The sequence below is a fragment of the Strigops habroptila genome, chromosome Z (genome assembly GCF_004027225.2).
Source record: "Strigops habroptila isolate Jane chromosome Z, bStrHab1.2.pri, whole genome shotgun sequence".
In the NCBI taxonomy this organism is placed as follows: Eukaryota; Metazoa; Chordata; class Aves; order Psittaciformes; family Psittacidae; genus Strigops; species Strigops habroptila.
The window spans coordinates 90,645,153-90,666,388 of record NC_044302.2 but is presented as its reverse complement, the minus strand read 5'-3'; the positions used below and the strand labels follow the sequence as shown (position 1 = coordinate 90,666,388).

Here is a 21,236-nt window from a genome sequence, read left to right as displayed (position 1 = left end):
CTCTCTTTCTAAATCAGTGTTTTTACATTTATTTGTCTACATGTATTTCTACCTGCTCTTGCTACTGGGTCCTTTGATCAAAAGGGATGTTTTGGCTAATGGTAACATGAGCTTAACACTGTCTTTTCAGCTAGTGCTAGAGGGCCACAGCCATCTTCCTCCCTTGACATATTTTGATCATTCACATCCTTGAGTTTTCTACCGAAACGGTTTGACAGTTATTGTCTCTCCTCCTCTAAGAAAGTGACAGGTAGGCAGATCGAGGGAAGATCATTCAGTGGTTAAAATCCTGCCTCTCAGATTCTCATCAGTCCCACAGAAAAGTTAATCTGCTGAACTATCTGAAATAAACTGGTAGGTAACATAGACATAGGTTTATCAAAAGCATTCACATTTCTAATCTGGATCCTAAGAAATTATGCAGATAGATGAAACAGCACTTGCCTTTCCCTTCTCTGGTATGCAGCAGTCTTGAAATGCTAAAATGAAAAGCTCGAGCAGCACCTCTGCTCCTGAGCACGTGGAAAATCCCCAGAGGGCTACAGTCAGTAACCTGGGTCATCAATAGCTGGTAATGTGCTAGGTAGGGCTCAGTTTATGAGGATGAAAAACCCATTCAAGGCAGAAATACACATAAGGTATTCTTGAGTATTTTGTTAAAGCCTCAGCACAGAATTGGGGTTGGTATTGTGACCAATCCTGTTCAACATCTTTATTTGCTACATGGACAGTAGGATTGATACACCCTCAGCAAGTTTGCTGATGACACCAAGCTGTGTGGTGTGGTTGATACGCTGGAGGGAAGGGATGCCATCCAGAGGGACCCTGACAGACTTGTGAGGTGGCCAATGCCAACCTTATGAAGTTCAACCAAGCCAAGTGCAAGGTCCTGCACATGGGTTGTGGCAATCCCAGGCACAGCTACAGGTTGGGTGGAGACTGTATTGAGAATAGCCCTGAGGAGAAGGACTTGGGATTGCTGATTGACGAAAAGCTCAACATGAACTAACTGTGGCCTTGGCTCCATCAAAAGCAGTGTGACCAGCAGGTCGAGGTAGGTGATTCTGCCCCTCTGCTCCGCTCTTGTGAGACACCACCTGCAGTCCTGTGTCCAACTCTGGGGTCCCCAGTGCGAGAAGGGTATGGAGCTGTTCAAAGCGCTGGAGCACCTCTCGTGTGAGAACAGGCTGTGAGAGTTGGGCTTGTTCAGCCTGGAGAAGGCTCTGAGCAGCCTTCCAGTACTTAAAGGGGGGTTACAAGAAATCTGGAGGGACTTTTTACAAGGGCATGTGGTGACAGGACAAAGGGGAATGGCTTTAACCTGACAGAGGGGAGACTTAAACACGAGGACAAAATTCTTCCCTGTGAGGGTGCTGAGGCGCTGGCACAGGGTGCCCAGAGAAGCTGTGGCTGCCCCATCCCTGGCAGTGTTCAAGGCCAGGTTGGACACAGGGGCTTGGAGCAACCTGCTCTAGTGGAAGGTGTCCCTGCGCGTGGCAGGGTGGTGTTGCAAACAGGTGATCTCTAAGGTCCCTTCCAACCCAAACCATCCTATGACTTTTAATAAAGCAGAAGCCCTGCAGCCACAGTTTGGCTCATCTTTTCTATTGAGGCAGAGAACATCTGCTTGAACAATTGCAAAGTGGGCAACTTCAAGGTCATTAGAAACGTAAAGATTAAGGTCTGTCAGAGCAGTCACTTCTAGTAGTTTTGATCATTTTTTTCTGCTTTCTTAAATGGTACCACACACCTATTAATTTCTCACTAGAATTCATTAAAATAGAAATGGTACTGTGTAAGACAAGTGTCCTGGTAGTTTTTGTCTTTCCATACAGCTACCTCACTACACAGGATCACCCTCAAGTTGTGAAACTCAAGAAGGAGGAAGGAACCCAACACATTTGGTGGTGTGGGATTTTGTGTGTTTGGGGGTTTTTGTGTGTAGTTTCTTGGAGGCTTTTTTTTGTTTATTAAGTTTCTAACCCATGTGCACAGGAATATAATCCAAATAGAAGCAAACTCACTTTCTGAACAGAGTTTATTTACACAGAGTGTATCAACCACCAGGGCTCCCAGCTTGACATCCTTCTCTTGCCAACGCTCTATTCAAACCACAGGAAGAAGCAAGTAAACCTCGACCTTGTGCAACTCGAGGTTAGTGATCAACCTTCAGGACATCTTCCCTCCCTGCACTCCAGGATGGCAACAAGCTGCCTGGTGCACAGGTGGCTGATGCCAAGCCCCATCCCTGTGCATACAGGGGCAGAAGGGGCTGCCTACACTGGGGTGCCCTCGGGGGCCTGTGGGGCTGCCGCCTGCTGCATGTCCTCCCTGTAGCCCTTCAGGAGCTGGTTGAGCAGTGTCTTCTCACTGTCGTGGCGCCGGCGGATGAGCGGTGGGAAGGGGTTCCCCTTGAGCTCGATGACTGCCATTTTGGCACGGTCAAGGCCATCCCGGTTGGGGATCTGCAGCAGGCGGGTGTAGTTGCCGGGGTGGGGCTGGAACCGGGGCGCCAGCACCTTGAACAGCTTGTGGATGAGGTCCTTCTCCTGCAGGGCGGCACGCTCAGCTCCAGCACCGCGGCTGGAGCGGGTGAGCAGGGATGTGGGGTGGAAGGGGAGAGGTACTTACCGTCAGCCAAAAGTCCGCCATGCGCATGGCGCGCTCGTTGGTGTCCCCCAGCTTGGCGTAGTCAATGAGCTACGAGAGGAAGGCGGTAGCGCCGTTAGGGTCCGTGGGCCGCCCCCCGATCAAGCCCGTCCCGTTCGCTCACCTTCTCGGCGTAGCCTCTCATCTCGTCGGCCCGCGCCCAGGGCGCCTCGATACGTTCGTGCCGCACCAGCGCCGTCACCAGGTTCCGCAGCAGGTCGATACGCGACCGCGGGCCCAGCCCCAGCCGCCGGTACACGCGGCCATGCGAGATGGCTGCGGGCACCGACAGACGCATCCCGCCGACCTCACGGTCCTGCCCGGCCCGGCCCGACTCGCCACCGCCGCCGCGGGGTACCGTGGGACGCAGCGCCCGGCAGTCCCCGCGCTGCCGCGCTGCTCGACGGGACCTGTAGTTCCGTAGCGGCGGGGCCGCGGCGCTGCTGCTGTTCCTGACGCGACGGGGCGCCCCCGGGGCCCGCCCGTGCCGGCGGGCAGGCGGGGTGGGCTCTGACGGCAGCCGGCCGCCGTGGTACCCTGCACCGTGGCTGCAGTGGGGTGCGGGACACTGCGGGACACGGAGTGCTGCTGGGGCTGCGGGGTGCGCCCAGCCACGCGAGGCATTTTTCTTATTCCCTTCTTCCCGCAGTACCGGTGGTGGCATGCCAGAGGAGCTTTAGACCCCCGTTTCGCATCCCCAGGCTGCGCAGGAGCTGTGTATGCCGGCGGCATGGGGTAAGGCTGGATGCCGCCTCATGAAGCTCTCATGGAGTGCAGGAGCCGCCGCATGAGTTGTGGAAGTGTGTGTATCTGTCATATTTACACAAACTGCAAGAGCGCATGTCCCACATGAGGTTCAAGAATGACAAGTGCAAGATCCTGTACGTGGGTTGGGGCAATCGCCAGCATGGATACAGGCTGGGGAACAATGGGATTGAGAGCCCTGTGGAGAAGGACTGGGGGTACTGGTGAATTTAAGATTGTATGTGAACCGGCAGTGTGCGCCTGCAGCCCATAAGGGCAGTTGTATCTTGGGCTGCATCCAAAGGAGCGTGGCCAGCTGGTCATGCGAGGTGATTCTGCTCCTCTGCTCTGCTTGGGTGAGACCCCAGCTGCAGTACTGCATCCAGCGCTGGAGTCCCCAGTACAGCAAAGACACAGACCTGTTGGAGCAGGTCCAGAGAAGGGCAATAGAAATGATCAGAGGGCTAGAGCACCTCTCCTATGAGGACAGGCTGAGAGAATTGGGCTTGTTCAGCCCGCAGAAGACTCTGCAGAGACCTTATTGTGGCCTTTCATTTCTTAAAAGGGGCCTGTAAGAAAGACGGGGAGAGACTTTTTAGCAGGGCCTCTTGCCATAGGACAAGGGGTAAAGGTTTTGAAGTAAAAGAGGGGAGATTTGAGCTGGATGTGACGAAATAATTCTTTACAATGAGGGTCGTAAAACACTGGCACAGATTGCCCGGAGAGGTGGTGGATGCCCCATCCCTGTGGACATTCAAGACCAGGCAGGATCTGGTTCTGGGCGACCTGATCTAGTTGAAGATGTCCATGCTCATTGCAGCGGGGTTGGAACTAGATGTCCTTTGAAGGTCCCTTCCAACCCAAACTATTCTATAATTCCGTGATTCAGTCCTCCTGGCAGTGCGTAAAATTCAGCTCCAAGAAAAATGCTGAAAAGCAGCATAAGGAGGTTTCCTGCTATTTGTTTCCTCAAGCCAACATTTCCGTGTTTTGAAGGGTTGTAACAAAAGCAGCTACCAACAGCATAAGAAAAAATATCTTTGTTATTATGAATACAGCATAAAATCACAGTCATTTTATACACATTTTAGTATTTCATATACTTATATAAATAAAGTGAACAGTATAGTTACTGGAATGTGTAATAGGAACGAACATATGGATTTTAAGTGACATTAACAAATTCTTGGGCCCCCACCCCCACCTTTTGTTGCTTCTCTGGGGCTTAGTGTATTAACTCTGAAATACTTCTAGGAAAAAGGTTACTCAAGCTGTGATGCCACCAATAACTCCAGGCATTACCTTAATTCCATTTACAATCAGTTTTCCTCTCCTTTTCCTGATTTAGCATGTGAATCCTGTGTCAGTATCCCCACATTGCAAGAAAGATTAATCCTGCATGTATTTGACACAGTGTTGAAAGAAAACATTTTCCAAACTTTACAATTTTGTTAAACTCATTAACAATCAGCATTTTCCCATCACTACACACTCTTGCAAATGTTTCCATTAAATATATTTCTAATATTAATAAAATAACAAACTCTTTTATTATTCTTCTGCTTATAACTTGATGTCTTAACATCAAAATAGTATTTCTTTCTAATAAAATTATACATAGTATTTATATGAAACAAAGTTGTGCATGAGCCTAGTAATGAAAGTAGGCATGAGCATACGTGTTTCTACATTCTAATTTTGGATTATTGGGGGAGTTTGTTATTTTTGGAGCCACAGAGTAATAAATAATTTATAAGGTAATGGCTTCCCTGGCTACCCGGTAACGAATTTAAGACTGGAAATGATTCCTCTGCTCTGGCTTTATGAAACCTTGGATATGCTGAAGAAAATGGCACTTTTCTGTCTGTGTGTCTTTATCCAGAAATCTTAATGGACTGTTTCTTATACGTGTTATGGAAGTTTTCATTGAGTGAATCAGGAATAAAATGAGAGAGGCCTATGCAAAGGTTTTAGCTGGATGCAAACAGAAGGCTGAACCTTCCCAGCCAGCTGTGCTCTGAGGAGCTCTCCCTGCTGGAGAAATTCCTATGTCTTCTTGGGTGGATTTAATCTTTACCATAATCTCCCCTCCTTGCTGCTGGGACTCAACCAACAGCTTGGGGGCAGAGAGTCTGGAAAGAGGAGGGTGAAGTACAGGGACAAAACCAAGGGGCACTTTCCTTCACCTTTTTTGATGGAGTAAGCACATCTTTTGGAAACCCAGCTCTAGGCTGTGAAAACCGATGATGCAGACTCCAAAAACTGAAGTTATTGAAGTTTCCATTCAGAAAGGCACGTGCCATGTTCTGTGTTTAAGAGTCTGTAGGACAGCTTTCTCTATTACACTTTGCTTACAGCGAAGCAAGTATTTTATCTACTTTTCTGGTCCAGTCTCAGAATTTGCCTTCCATACTTAAGCACAGCAGGGGAACTGTCACATACTCCTGAACTGGATGGTCAGACTGTAGGAACTTCTCATTTGGTATTTGTCTATATTTGGAAAAGCAGAGCTTAGAACTAGAATAAGTGCCTTTTTTAGAATGCATCTTCTTGTGGGCAGGGAGCAACAGAATTTAGTTGGTGTAAGAAGTGACTCATCATTCAGTATCTGATGGTCAAAAAACCCTGCAGCTACCAGTGCTATAGTGGGAATCAACCTGATCCAGCAGGTGATGATCTGGTGGTAAACATACGCAAGAGTTACATGATTTGCAGAAGTTACAAATATTACATTTGACATTTAACTAATTTACTTAAAATTGCATATTGATGAATGACCTTACTTGTATCTAGTTGCCTGCTTAAAATTAAGAAAATAAGTTAATAAATGCCTCAGTTTATGCTGTCTTAGAGGTTTTCAGCCTGCTGCATATAAGACCATCCCTCTTTTGGCCACAAGTTCCTTCCCCAAGTCTTACTGATGTCTTTATTACCTGGTTCACAAGAGTGCTTGGATCTGCAGCTGCTGGCAGAGGCCCTCTCAGAGGAGAAGCCCAAAGACCACAGGTTGAGAGCACTGCCACTTTTTCTAAAGCTATCCCAGTGACTTAGTCATTGCTTTGAAAATGTTGCAATACATATAATGTAAAGAGGAATACAGAACCTTAAGGTTCTTAAAGCTAATGCCCTTGCTTGTGGCATAGTGATAGTGATGACTTGGGAAACAATCAGAGGAATTAACACATTGTCTTAAGACAATATACACAAGATAAGAAAGGTCTAGCCAGCCAGCTGTTTATACAGCATGGCTTGTACCGTTGGTGTAGAGATTACACGAACTACCTTTTGGCCTGAAATACGGAAGCGAATCCAAACCTTTACAGGCTATCTGAAAAGGGCTCCTTATATTTTTACATGTATGTATTCTATTAGAACAAGCCCTGAAAAACATGGCAGAATAAGAAGTTTTTCTTTGCATTTGTAACATGGACATGAGCCAGCACTAAACATACTGTAAAAGTAGCAGCTACACAGATACAACATCGAAGTCTTGTGCTTAATATACTCCTTTATCTTCTAAGCATGGCAAAGTCCTCAGCAGCTGTCATAATCCAAAAGAAATGGTAACATACATCTTCCATGAGGTATGGTCTAACTTGTGCATCCAATTTTCCAGTGTAAAAAAAGGGCACTTCCCGTTCATCCCTCTTCACAAATATGGGATCCCATGTGCAGTACCTCACCTTAGCCATCCTCGTACCAGTTGAAATGTTCTGTCATTTGCACTCCTGCACCTACTCATACTCCTCATATATCCAGCCAAATACACTGCAACTCTGTGTTCCAGCTCCGTGAATGCTGTTTAGGTTGCTCTCATGCAGCAGAGGAAGGAAACAGATAGAAGGTCTTTGCAAACATGAGGCCTCTCTCTGGTCTTGTTTCACTTGGACTTCAGCATTTCACCAAGGAAGACATGCACCCACAGGAGGTCACACTCTGACTCTTTCTGCAAGGCTGGGATTGATTTTGTGCTTGCCAATAAGCCTACTTGACTCACTTAACAATTTGTTTTCCTGCTTTATGCATCACCTGTTCTCTTGCTCATCTTTGTGTAATGTTCCCAGCATGAATCTATTGAGAAACACACTGAGCAGCAGGTGAATGGTAAGGGAAAAGTAGTGTTAGTTTAGGACAAACATACCTTTTTGACTTTCTTTGAACAGTACTCTAGCAACACAAATAATTACCCCATCAAGAAGTAGTGCCCTTGAATCACTGTTTCACCTTTTTTTTTTTTTTTGCCTTTTTCTGCCATGGTGGAGCATAATAGAAGAAGACATTTCACTTACAGCTAGCCTGTGTCCTGTGCTGTGAAACAGGGATCCACTTCTCATGCTTTCCTAAGCCTGGGGACAGTAGGTGGAGACTTGAGTTCAGTGATGTAATATATTTACATGTATAAAGTAATCATGGACCAAGGTTTTCATTATTAATGTCATTCAGGGTTGGTGTGCAGCTACACCTCTATCACTGACAAAATTTGGGTACTGGGTCATTTGGACATACAATGCAAGGTAGGCAGGTGAAATGCTGTGGTCTAGTTAATACTAGAGCATGCCTGAATTGTACTATATACTGAGAACTGTTTCTTGACAGTCTAGGTACAATGCACAGTGCAGGCTTGACAGTATGGAATTACTACAAGAAGGCTACCATGAGTCTGGAAAGCTACAGTACAGGCAGCATGGTTGGGGAAAAGCAGAGAGAAAACTGGGAAATAATATATATATAAAAAAGTATCTATATATATTTTACACTGTCAGTGCATTTTTGTACTGAAGAACTCTAAAGGGGCTCTATTTTTCAGCAGGCATAGCTAAGGATGGGCTGCCTTCTGTATCCTGGAGTCTCTGGGTGGTGCCCGTGGTTTGTAGTCTTCTCCAGATCCAAAATCTACTGTGTCATGATAGTTTGTAAATTCCTGAGGTAATGGAAACTCCTCTGTTGATGAATGAGTCCTGTGTCCAAATACTCTCTCTTGCAGCTCAGCGATGTCGTTTCTGATGTCTGCCATCATCAGCAATAGGAAATCAAATGAACCTGGTGGGCCCTGCAGTCACAAGGCACAGTCAGAAGTAGTAACCCACTTCGGTCTCACAGTTTTCAAACAGATTGATGTAATTACTCTTGCAGGGATAACCTGGTATAATACTGCTTCGTATCAATTACCAAATGTTAATGCTATGGTTTTGAATCAACTAGCTCAGGCAACAGTTTTCAAAAGAAGGTAAATGTTTTTGCAGACAGAGGATAATTTACATTTATAAGAGGCTCAGCCCTTCAGGTACTTAACAATTCCTTTGCTATATCTGCCTCCTAAGATTATCTTAGCACCTCATGCAAATAGAGGAGATAAATCTTGGTCTCTTGTGTTCCTCCTTATTAAACTGATAGAAATTACACTCAGAATTACTAATCAATCAACAATTATTATCTGTTTAAACATTTTCTCAAGAATGCTTCCAATGGTATTTGGAAAGTGTCTTTTCAATATGGTGACCTCGCTGCTGTCCATCATTAACTAAATATATTGGCAATTACAATGTAGAGAGTAGCCATCTGGTTTTATCTGATTTTAGAAAATCATCATCTCTTGTTAGCTGACTTCACACAGTAAAGTATACTGGTTAATACTGAGGACACCCTGCTGGACACACTCTCAAAAATCCATTCCACCAATGAGAAAACACCATAAGAAATAGATTTTTAAACAGTTTATCTTGAAAAGAGATTGTAAATACTCATCCTTCTCCTGATGACTTGCTCAAAGCCTACAGCTTCCCAAATCCTAGAGAGAGATGAGGGCCAGAATTTTAAGAGGTTCCAGGGATCAAAATCCCATGAGGAGCAGTGGCAGAACTGTACTAACTGCGTGGGATCTCATACTCCTGCCTTCTGAGGATGTCCCACTGCTATTGTAGGTCAGAGGTGCACTTGCTTCCTTCAGTGTCACACCCAGGAAGGGAAGAGGTGTGTAGGCAAAAACACTTGGATGAAAACAGGTAATTACTTTCTTTCCAATAATATTTTCTGTGCATGGAAACTATCTTTCACTGTGCTTTTGAAAAGGTTTGTTTGTTTGTTTGTTTGTTTTCCTTTCGGCTGACTTGTTGTGTGTTGTCAGCATCACCCTGTTGTGGAAATTCTTCAAGTGAGCAATACTTACAGGTATCCCTTTTGGTCCTGGTGCGCCTCGCTCCCCCTGTAATCAATACCACTTCAGTTAGTTTGCTGTGACTAAAGGAAATGAAAAAAAAAATAAAATCACAGTTTGTCTCTACCAACATCCTTACTTACTGTCCCCAGATATAGAATCATCAGCTTACACTTGCTCAGGAAAAGAAAAGAAGGTGAAGGAGGAAGGCAAGGAAATTGCCACTAATTCTGGTGGGAGCAGAGGTGGGCACTTCTGATATTTCTCCTAGACAATAACAAGCAAACCCTTTAACAGGAGAAATTAATAAATCTGATGAAATGGGTAAAGCATCAACATTTCTTCATGGAAAAGCCAAAAGAGCTGCAGAAAGGAAAGGAAGCTGCTGGAGAGATAGCTGGCGGACTTAAAGAATGGCAAGCACAAAATAGCAGAAGAAAGGCGTGAAGGCATGGGCCAAGAGGGTATTTTCAGCTTAGCAAAGGAAATGAGATGGTAAAAGGATGTGACTGCAGTTGTGCAGAGGGTCTCTCTAGCAAACCTGAACTTCATGTGTACATGTGCCCGCATTATGGAAAACAGTACCTCTCCTCACCTTGCTGCCATCTCTCCCCGGGGCTCCTGGTGGGCCCTGCAAGAGAAAAGTAAGTGTTCACAAAGAGTGTCAGACATTGTGGAGCTAGGGCCAGTTGTGCAATGCACAATGGGAGAGTACTGACCACGGGGCCCCGTCTGCCCTGCTTAATATGTGATATGTCTGGAGATGGGCCCATAGGTCCCATTGATCCACGGGGTCCTGGCTGTCCGGGAGGTCCAGGTGACCCAGGAACTCCTTGACTCCCTTTTGGTCCTGGAGCCCCTGCAATCAACAGCAAAGGTTACCTCCTTAGGCAAAGCCCTCAGGACACTTCATCAGTGCAAGCAGTGAGGATTGACCATTTTTTCAACCACCCAATGAACTGGTTGCCTTAACACACTCAAATCCACAACACCACAACCAGCACAGCAGTTTTCTGAGGCAATATTACTCCTTGTCACAGTAGCTACAAGAGATGTTCACAAAATGATTAAACCTTGTGTATAGAAAGAAGCCAAGACTGCCACTGCCAGGTGGTTAAGGACACTGACTGGGAATGAAAGGAAAAGCAGAAATGCCTTATTTTCACAAAGAAGAAAAGAACAAGTCTCATAAAACTCATAGGAATGTTGGATCAAAGGCATCTACTATGCATGACTGGCACAGAAGCAAGCCCTTTTCAGTGGTAGGTTGCTTCTGTTGCTTCTCTCTTTTGCCCAGCATGGTAGCCTATGTATTCAGGGCAAAAAAGGCTCTGTTATTCCATTTTGGTTTATATCTTTTTCAGCTTCTGCTGGTTCAGCAGAGAATGTTAATTTTCAGGAAGCACATAGGCCACAAAACATATGTTTAGTTCAAGAGAAACACTGTGAAAAGCAAAAAGGAAATCTGGCACCTGAAACAACATTTGCACAAAATAAAGACCATTAAAGTGTAACTAGCTGAATTGCTTAATAGGGGAAAGCACTTCATACTGAAGGCATGTGAAACACATAGAAAATGAAAGTCAGAGAGTAGAAAGGGCTCAGCAGGACAGAATATGTATAGTTAGGGTTTTCAAAAGGAGTAAAATCAAGTTCAGTGATGAACCTCAGACTCCTGCTGAAGACCCAGCAGCAGGGCAGAGGAGGAGGTGAGCAGGGGTGGTTTCCAAGAAGAACAGATCATTCTACAGCACCTTGGAGAGCTCAGTCAGGGGGGAATCAGATGGAAGACCTACAGAGTCAGCCCTACGCTGGACTGCACAGTTCAGAGTCTGAGATAGAATCTCTAACCATATTGTCCTTGCACTTATGATATACTGAAGACTGAAGATACTCACCCTTCAAGAAAATGAGGTAAAGACTCAAGCAAGACTGCAAGACTGCAAAAGTGGGGATAAATAGGGGGGCAGTTGTAAGTAAATCAAACCTTGTAAGGAGTATCTGCTAATCTTCTGTGAGAATATTCCTGAAAGCCAGCACAATGCTAAAATTCCTTGGATTTATCGCTATCCCAAGATTAGATCTGCATTCAACAGAGTTTGCAAAATTGTTAGCATCACTGGCTGCTGGTTGCAAGGTGTCTCGTGTAAGTCAAAGCTTTAGGAAGTCTCTGCTTTCATCACTTTTCAAGCTATACCTTAGCAAAGAAGGTGTGAGTAGAGTTTTACATTTCTTTTCAGATTCCTTTGAATCTGGAACACAGTGTAAAACCAACAAATGAATCTTTGCAGAACCGGATGGGTTAAAATAGAAGAGTTGGCACAAACCCCCGCAAACTGAAAGCACATTTTTTATTTTACTAATGATAGCGAGCTAAAGCAATAGGCATTCCTGAAATGAAATGGAGAGTGTTTTAAGACAGATTTAATAAACAGGAATTGACAACTGAAGCAGGTGGGATATCCCGGGGAGAGAGAGAAATTTAACATATACAGGACAGACACAGGTTGCATGCCAAAAAACACATGAAGACTAAGACACAATGGATGACTTTCGACAGTTGGCAGAGGCTGACCATAATGATCAGAAAGTTTTTCTTTTTAAATTTAGCACAAACATGAAGATAATGATAACAATCAAAATATGAAACACGTTAAATCCGATCACACTGAAAGATTGAAGCTTATGACTTTTATTCATAGCACCATTGCACATTCACATCCCTCTGGTCTATATCTTACCTGGAGGGCCTGGTTGGCCAGGCTGGCCTGGGGGGCCAGGGATATATGCATTAGATGCAAGCACTTTTTCACCAGTGATTTGCTTGCTAAGATCAGCAGCATTATTTGGTAGAAAAGCAACCTGCCAAAACCAAAAATCAGCGTAAGCCCTTCACCATTCAGCTGGATAAATTACATTCTTGGTTAAGCTTTCATGTGGACAAACAGCATATTTAAGTTCTTCAGGAAAATACAAAATGTTTAATCATATCCTTCACTGAAATAATGAGAAAAAAATGTACTGTGTGAAGCTTTTCCAGCCACTGTGGAAATACTGCAAGTCAATCCAAATGGAGGGCAGGAGAAATTCAGGAGAGGTACAGCAGCAAGTTGTCAAAAACTTGTCTTGTAACTGCTTGGATCATATCAGGACAACTTTTTCCTTATTTGAAGTTTTCTCTATTTATTTACCGCTCTTTCTCAGGACAACATTAGCTCAGATATCTGAGTTCTCAATTTCTGCACAGCCTGTAACTTTTCATAGGTTTCAATGACAGCCTCAAATCCTTTGTGTGTCTGGCCCTGTAAGCCTACTATTTAACCTGACAGATGCCTGGATCTGCTTTGCATAGAGACGCAAAGCTAAAGTAAGTGAGAATGTCAGGAGAATTGCACACTGTAGTTTAAAATGCCATTATCAATTACATCAGATGCTTAATTACCCGTGAAATATTAACCTGCCCAGACTGAATATAGTTAATAATTAAACCCTTCTTTCTACAGTGGGCTTACAGTATTGACGAATAATGGAAGATTGACTGATGTCATCTACCTGGACTTGTGCAAAGCGTTTGGCACTGTCCCACACAACATCCCACCTCTGAATTGGAGAGGCATGGATATGATGGATGGAATACTCAGTGGATAAGGAATTGGCTGGATGGTTACACTCAAAGAGTTGCAATCAATGGCTTGATGTCCAAGTGGAGACCAGTGGCAAGTGACGTTCCTCAGGGGTTGGTGTTGGGACTGTCACTTTTTAGCACCTTTGTTGGTGACATGGACATTGGGATTGAGTGCACCCTCAGCAAGTTTGTTGCTCTGGATTCCCCAACATAACAAGGACATGGAGCTATTGGAGCAAGTCCAGAGGAGGCCACGAAGATGATCCAAGGGCTGGAGCACCTCTGCTATGGAGACAGGCTGAGAGAGCTGCGCTTGTTCAGCCTGGAGAAGAGAAAGTTCCGGGGAGAGCAGCTTCCAGTGCTTAAAGGGGCCAACAAGAAATCTGGTGAGGGACTTTTGATAAGGGCAGGTAGGTATGGATAGGACAAGGGGGAATGGCTTTGAGCTGAATGAGGATAGATTTAGATTAGATATGAGGGACAAGTTCTTCGCTGTGAGGGTGGTGAGGCAGTGGAACAGGTTGCTCAGAGAAGCTGTGGCTGCCCTATCCCTGACAGTGTTCAAGGCCAGGTTGGACAGGGCTTAGGAGCAACCTGCTCTAGTGGAAGGTGTCCCTGCCCATGGCAGATGGTTGGAACTGGATGAGCTTTAAGGTCCCTTCCAACTTAAACCATTCTATGATTCTTTGATTCTATTATATTTAGGAATATTTTGCAAATGTTTAGTCTTTCCCAGAACCAGCTGAAGGGAGATGACAAGCCAGGAGGCTAGTCTGCAGTGAGGAAAGAAGTTTATTAGTGGCGAGTGGCTGCATGTACAGTTGGGAATTTTGCTCTGCCAAGCAGAACTGAAGTGTTATTTGAGCAATACCAGGGCAGATGTATTCCTGGGTCAGCTTTGTAGCTCTCTGAATGAATTTGGCTCAGTGGTGATGCTGGATTCTGCAATATTTGTGTGGGAGAGCTGCATTAAATAAAATACATGATGACTCCTGCTACCTGACAATGGTTTTAATCAGCTATTTGGAATTCCCTGCACTGGGCTGTTCTCAAGAATTGTGCTTTCTTCTGTAATTATTAGATACACATGCTTCTGCCCTTAGTGCAAACCTAATGTTTGTAACACAGAGAGGAAGAAAAAAGCTATGCACTTGCAGTACACAGTACAACTGGGAAAATTTCTTTTGTCAAACAAGTTATTACTTAAGTATGCACTTTAAGGGCAGCCAGTGCTGCTTGTAGTTCAGGGTCTTGATGCACAGAACAGTTCTGAAGGAAGCAAAAGTAAGGAAAAAAAAAAAGTTAAAAAAGTTAGAAATGCTAAGACAGTTCATGGTGGCATTTCCAAAACAACAGTTTGATTTTTCGGAGTGCAATTCAAAATGCGATGACAGGAATACAAAGATTTATCAGCCATTTGTGACTCAGGTTTTGGAGAGCATTGCTGTTCCAAACACAAGACACGCTAAAGGCAAATCAAGTGATATAAGTCTTAGAAGAATTTGGTAGAGTCAGTCCACCCCCACAGAAATCAGTGGCTGGATGAAGTCAGCACTTCACAGAAGCCCCACAGCATATTTCTTTTGAGCTTACTCCTATGAATTTGCTCACATAGAAGATGGGGATCCAGCACACCTACCGCTCTGGGGTGGGCTGTCATCTATGGTTTTCCAAGGAAAAACATGCACTTTGTTTACCAATGATCCTGCAGCTTTCTCAGCCAGTATTCCAGCCATTGCAGCACAGAACAAAGTGTGGGACTGCTGAAAGGGCTCCTCCATGGGTCACAGTACCTTATGCCTGGGGCTGAAGAGGAAAACTCAGTAGCTGAGGATTCTCACAGCCGCACTGGCCAGGGACCAGCATAGGGAGGTTGCCTAGCTGGCTCTGGTCAGCACACTGTAAAGTTTTGTTTCCTGGAGGTGTGTCTACCCTGTCCAGAGCGGGGTCCTGGGTGGACATGAATGGAAGGATTGCAAGGACCATCGTGCTGCAAAACCTTTGTTATGTGACCCTAGTCATTGGATTTTCCAGGCAGTTTTTGTGAGAATATTTTCAGTGTCATCGGTGTTTCTCCTTAAGGGTGGGCACAGTTGAGTGACCAATTAATTGATGTCCTCTTTAGAACTTGTACTTAGATTTATGACCAGATCCTGTTTTGAGGATGTATTGCTATCTCAGCTAATAGACATGACTTAATATATGAATATAACTCTTCAGGTTATATTACAAATGGCCAGGCTGGAGTAAAAAGGCATGTTTAGTGGTGAAAACTTATCATGAAGATGATTTGGAAGTGTATTCTTTTCTGTTGCTTAAATATTGACTTGTTCCTGCCAGCAAGGCTGTTGTAACAACTAAGTTAAAAAAAAATCACATAGCTGCTGTGAAAGCATCTACACATGCTTCCCCACTGAGTCAGCTGGACCTGAGGCATACACTGAGAGTGCCAAAATACCCAGTCTCTGGTCTAGCTCACTGCTCTTTGATATCTTCTGGACAGAAAATGGTTGTTACATGCACTGGGGCCAAACCATGTATTTTTGATGTTGACTCACATCCTCTTTGGGATTGGCTATACTCACTGGCCTGATTTCTATTTCACCTTTTAACTGAACCAGGATCGTCTTCCATAGTGACCTTGGGTTTCTCCATCCACAGCTCCAAATCTTAATGGCCCTTGGAAAACATTTTTTTGTTTTCCATGTGCATGGAAATATTAGTGAGGGTAAATTTTAAAGAAAGAGAGTACTAGAAACAAGACTCCCATATGCTGTGTTGCATGCTGCATCTGGAGATTCGGGCAGTTTCTAGGAGATGTGTGGTTTAGACGACTTTGACAGTGCTTGACAGAAGTGATGTGGAACATGGTTTTCTAATTAAACACGACTGTGCAATAGGATCCAGCTTACTTGTTATTTTTTGTTTAAAATTGTTGGCCGTGTTTCAGCATGTTAGATACATTTCCTCCAGTTTTTCAGCTTTCCATTATTCTTCTTTCCAGCAAGGTCTGAGATCAACAAAGGACTACCCACAGTCTCATAGTATCTTGGAACAGTGCATCCCACTGAATGACCATGCAAGGTGACTTTCTGTTCCTAATGCTAGAACTACTCTTTCCTGCATCTTTGCATGGATGTTGTAATCCTCCAAAAACGTATTGGTGCCATCACCAGAGGTAGCAGGACTTCAGTTCACCCTATCCTTTCCAAAGGAGACACACATCCACACTTCCCGCTTCCAGCAGCATACTCCAGTTCCCAGTTGTAGGGTTTGCTGGATTGAATCCTTCACAGGCTCTTCTGCTAAACATAATTTTGCATAAAGTTCATAAAATCTGAAAGCCTTAACCGCAAGATTGAAGACTCATTCCTATAAGCTGTCTCTCTGGCAGACAGAAATGAATTTTTCTATGCAAAACAGAACAGCTTCAACCACAGATATTGAGAGACGTCCTCCCCAGAAGAACTTGGCCATGAGGAGCAGCTGGTGTAACGCAAGGGTCCATGTATCCATGGACAGAGAAGCAACACAAGGTCAGATCACCCCTCTGGGGTGAATAATGCTAAGGGTATCAGAGACAATCTCTTCCAGCCCTGTCTGTGTGAGGCACAACCCAGGGCTCCCTCTGAGGATGCCAAATAAATGAAGCCCCACTAGGAAGATAGTTAGGGGAAATTTAAGCTGCGGACCATGACAGGACTTGGCTATAAGGCAAGAGTGAGCTGCTTAGTTTGGCCGCAGCTACTGTACAAGTACTCACAGTGACAGGTATTGATGGTCTTAGTTTTCCAGGAGTGAGTTTTGAACACAGGCATCTGACACTGGAAGTTGGACACAGAAAGCTTTCTACTGATTCAGGCCATTGGTTTCCATCAATTCTTGCAGCAAATGACTTGGCCAACAGTGTGACCCAGATCCCTCCCTAGAGGTCAATGTGAGCCTGCTCAGCATCACAGACTGCAGCTGGACAAACAGCCACTCAAAAGCACTGATTCTTTTTTAACCTGTCTGCTACCGTTTGTTTGAAAATCAGAATCTCCATCATACATGAAATTCTGTCACTTCTACATTCGCCTCCATGCTGATCCGGAAGGAAAACATGACATTTTGAGATTTTTGAGATAAAGAGTATCTCTAACCTCAGTGTATTTCGTTTTAGCGAAGCAGATGTCTTTCTTCCTAATATAAATTGCATTGAATGAATAACATTAAATGCAACAAGTGAAAACTCCAAATTGTGTTTTGACACAATGAAATTAAACGAGCACCCTGGGTGAAATAATTACAGCCTGTCAACATGAATTGCTGAGAATATTCCTGCAGAACATTTCAATTTGAGAAAACCCGAATGTTTGAAGGTGATGCTACTGGAAAAGGAATTACACCTGAATCCCTACACCTGGTTCTCCAAATTCTAGGTTGAGTCTCTGGGTTATTTCAATCCCACTCAAGCGCAAAAGAAGCCGCATGTAGGAGCAATTAAAGTTAAAGGCCAGGACAAGTTTTTAAGTGCATTATTCTCTACTTGTAAGGACAAGGGCGAAAACAAAAAAGGTTAGGGCTAAGCATTTTTCTATATAAAAGAATCAAAGCTTAGTGGTGTTTTTGTTTAGCCACATACCTCCTATTTGGAAAGACTCCTATATCGGCATCCTATTAATGCAAAATCATGTTCTCCCATGTTGTGGCATCTGCAGAATGTCTTGCACTTGCTTATGCTAAAGGTGGATCAAGTCCAAAATCTTGTGCATTCAGAATGAATGAAAAGCTGAGGCCAGCAAAGGTTGCCAAGAAACCTGGGCTTAGACTGGGATGGGAGTTTGGCAGACTGTTACCACGAGCTTGGTAACACAGCTCCATGAGCTTGGTTAGCAATCTGCTTACAAGCAATACAGAAGCGTAAGGAAGAGATGCCATTCCAACATGGTTTAAAAATATATTGCCATCATCTTTATGGCCACAAGAGCCACAGGCAGTGACAGCTCCAAACACTTAAATTTAACCTCAGTTGTCAATAAAACATGCAGGTCGGGTAAAGACATGGCTGATCGGTGTTCATACCTTTTGCTTCAGTTGTAAAACCATCTGCTTTATTTGATGAAATTCCTTACAAGAGGCACAGCATGTCCCCGGTTTCGCCACATTTTCAGATTTCTCAGTAAGCCCAGCTGAAAGAAAGCAGTTTCCAATAACAATAAAGATCCAAAGTAAAGAAATTCATAAAGTGATTGCAAAAGCAACTTGAAGGTTGTTACATTTCCCCAGACTGTGAAAAGAGGAGAGAATCTTGCTATTATTAATGCTTTGACTGTGAATTGCTATGTAAGGCTGAAAAACCTTGCAGGGACAGCTCTGAGCTCATTTTTAAAGCAGCTGTTTCCAGTTAACAGTCCCCCAGGAATTTCTTTTTTTAATACCTGGAAGAGTTTACACCACTTCTTTTATCTTTGTGTTTAGGGTAGGCTAACCCTACAGATCTGAACTGATTTACAGTCCCCAAAGGGCAAATTTTCATATGCTATAAATTACAGTAAAATCCCTCACAATATGGTCATTTCGTTCACTTCACACAAACTGCTTTTTATCAGCACAGGTTATTCCTCCATGCGATGAAATCAGCCTGAGCAGAGACAGGGATTGAGATTAATGGCAGGGATTTAAATCCATGCAAGAGAAAGGGTCACACCTGTTGATACTACGCATGAATGGGATCTTTTCAAGAATCCATTAAATGATTCAAACTGTAAGAGATATCACAAATGTTATTCTTGCCCTTTTCCCAGTCCCATACACTGTGAAGCACTTCTGCACTGCAAACAAACAAGCATTGTTTTAACAGATGTCCACTTAAACTTTAGGTGAGCTTTTTTGCTTTCACATATAGTTAGTTGTCGAGAAGCATCAAGTGTATGGAGGCTCTGCATATGATGTGTGACCTTCTACAATGTTGCGTGGAAGGGGTGTTGGACACCTTTGAACAGCAACCTTTCAGAGCACGTCCTGTAATGGAAAAACTCTGCAGGTGCTTCTGGTTAAAGCCAGCAAATCTTCAAAATCTTCAAAAAGCATAAAGTACAATGCACTTAGCTATTGTGTTACACTTCTCTCTTGGACACACACTTTAAAATCCTTCACCTTTTCAGAAATATGTGTTGATTTTGAAAACATCTGTGTAATTTTAAATAGAACCAGAAGTTTCTAATACTAAAGATATTGTGTTGTACTTGACTTGAAATATTTGCAGGGTCCAATAAGGAATATTGCACCCATCAGATGGTCATCTATGGACAATCAACTAAAGCACAAATTTATGAAAAACTGATTTTTGGTATGTTTAGTCCATTGGATACAATACCACATCAGGTATGCTTGCTTTTAGAAGACAAAGATTTATTTCTGTTTTCTCCTAATTAGGTAGGACAGGGCTGTAAAGGCAAGGTGCTGGAATGACCAGCAGCATTATTACTGGTGTTATCATTGAACTGACCAGAAAATTAGGATGCAAAAGCTTGGGGGTTTTTCCCAGTCATCAACTGCCTGCTCCCATGGTTGCAGTCCAATGGCATTACAATAATACATGATTTATTTAACATTTCTGTGGCAGCAAGCACACTGCTGTTTGCGCTTCCCAGCCCTTCCTGCTTGTGCACAGCTTGATAATACTTGAGCAGCCTTCTGTATAGTGTTCAGATGACTCAAAGATTTAAGGCTGAAAGGTATGACTTGGGGTTTCCTGGTGATCTCTGCATAACATGTAGTAGAATTTCAGCAAATTGCACCTATGCTGGCTCCACAACTGTTTGGTCACAATACCTCCCAGACGGACTCCAGCCTTTATGTGAAGATACCTGAATAAGCAGCATTTGCTGGTTTCCTTCCTCACTGTGGTATTTCTAAGGCTAACCATTTTGCTTTTGGCTCCTTCCAAAGCCTATTTGCCCACAAGCCTTTCTCTGATAAAGTTTTTTTCCCCTTAACCACAGACTGATACGCTGTAATCAAGACATCTCTTGATATTTCTATAAGGTAAGTTTCTCTCGACCACAAGTCAGTATTGTGGCTCCCTCATGGAATTCTTCCACCTGCTCCAATTTTTCAGCTTCCTTTAACAAAAAAAAAATCAGTGTTTTGACATGTTCATTTCTGGACCTGTGTAGGATTTATAGATGCACATATAAAGAGCCTTCAGAAAAAATCCACACACACCCTTTTTTTTTTTTTTCCTTAAACTCCAGTAAATTTTGGGTTTGGTACTAGTTTTAACCAAAATTTCTTTTAATAACTATCTTACCAAATGAGTTACTTCATATTGTGTTAAGAAATATTGCTGAAAGCAACCTACAGTCATAGGGAGAAACTGCCAGAGCCTCTGCTATTTGAAACCTAATGCAGTCCCTCTAGAATCAGTGGAATTATGTGTAGATTAAGAAGTAGTGAATTTGGCCTCGTGTTTCATTCTAAAATCCAGTTTATCTTCCAGAAGGATGTGGCACATGGGGCTGACAAGTATAGATAAAACAGAGCTGTAAAAATCCATGGAGATGAATGTGGGGGGGGTCAGCTAAGATTTAGGAAATAACATACCAGTGAGATTTCTGCAAATCCAGTTGGATTGACTTGTCGGAGGAAGAAGTCCAACAGTGTCATATAAGCAAGCATGAGCTGCATCCCTGGAGAGAGGTGGAATCCCCCTAACTCATACCAGACAGAGGTGATGATTTGCCCAGGGAAGGAGTCATCCATCAAACATTCGCTCTACCCCCATCTGATCCTGTATCAGGACCAAACTATGAACAAAGCCAGAATAAAGCATGGATAAAGCCAGAAGCCACCTAGAACAGGCCGGGGGGGGCAGGAAGCAATTAGATGGAGCCACCCATGTGCAGTGCAGAAACAGAGGTCACCCACCAGCATCAGTCTGGCCAGCACTGAGCAAGACACTCATGGAGCCTGTTTCCATTGCACAGACCTACACCAGAAAGCAAATTATTTCAGAGAAGGCTTAAACCTGCCCCATTTCATGAAGGCTTTCTAAATCACAAAGTCTAGCTCACGCGTGAC

General features: G+C 43.8%; 2 protein-coding genes across 4 annotated transcripts in view; both read right to left on the bottom strand.

Annotated features, from left to right (window-relative positions):
- Positions 1–2,020: 2,020 nt before the first annotated feature.
- MRPL17 (mitochondrial ribosomal protein L17) lies at positions 2,021–3,261 on the bottom strand. The gene is made up of 3 exons (XM_030470157.2): positions 2,774–3,261; positions 2,632–2,700; positions 2,021–2,549 (listed from the first exon to the last, which is right to left on the bottom strand). The coding sequence occupies exons 1-3, from the start codon at positions 2,945–2,947 to the stop codon at positions 2,277–2,279; spliced, it is 516 nt and encodes a 171-aa protein (XP_030326017.1). The 5' UTR covers positions 2,948–3,261; the 3' UTR covers positions 2,021–2,276.
- Positions 3,262–4,418: 1,157 nt separating this feature from the next.
- CCBE1 (collagen and calcium binding EGF domains 1) overlaps positions 4,419–21,236 on the bottom strand; it is a 99,501-nt gene continuing 82,683 nt past the window's right edge. The window contains exons 6-11 of one of the 3 annotated variants that reach the window (XM_030469709.1): positions 18,237–18,343; positions 12,289–12,409; positions 10,267–10,406; positions 10,143–10,178; positions 9,560–9,595; positions 4,419–8,443 (exon numbers count right to left, since the gene is read on the bottom strand). In XM_030469709.1, the coding sequence (XP_030325569.1) occupies positions 8,210–8,443; positions 9,560–9,595; positions 10,143–10,178; positions 10,267–10,406; positions 12,289–12,409; positions 18,237–18,343 (674 nt within the window). In that variant the 3' untranslated portion in view covers positions 4,419–8,209. Of the gene's footprint in view, positions 9,631–10,132; positions 10,407–12,288; positions 12,410–18,236; positions 18,344–21,236 lie in introns of all 3 variants that reach the window. The other 2 variants (XM_030469711.1, XM_030469708.1) reach the window with 2 other exon arrangements.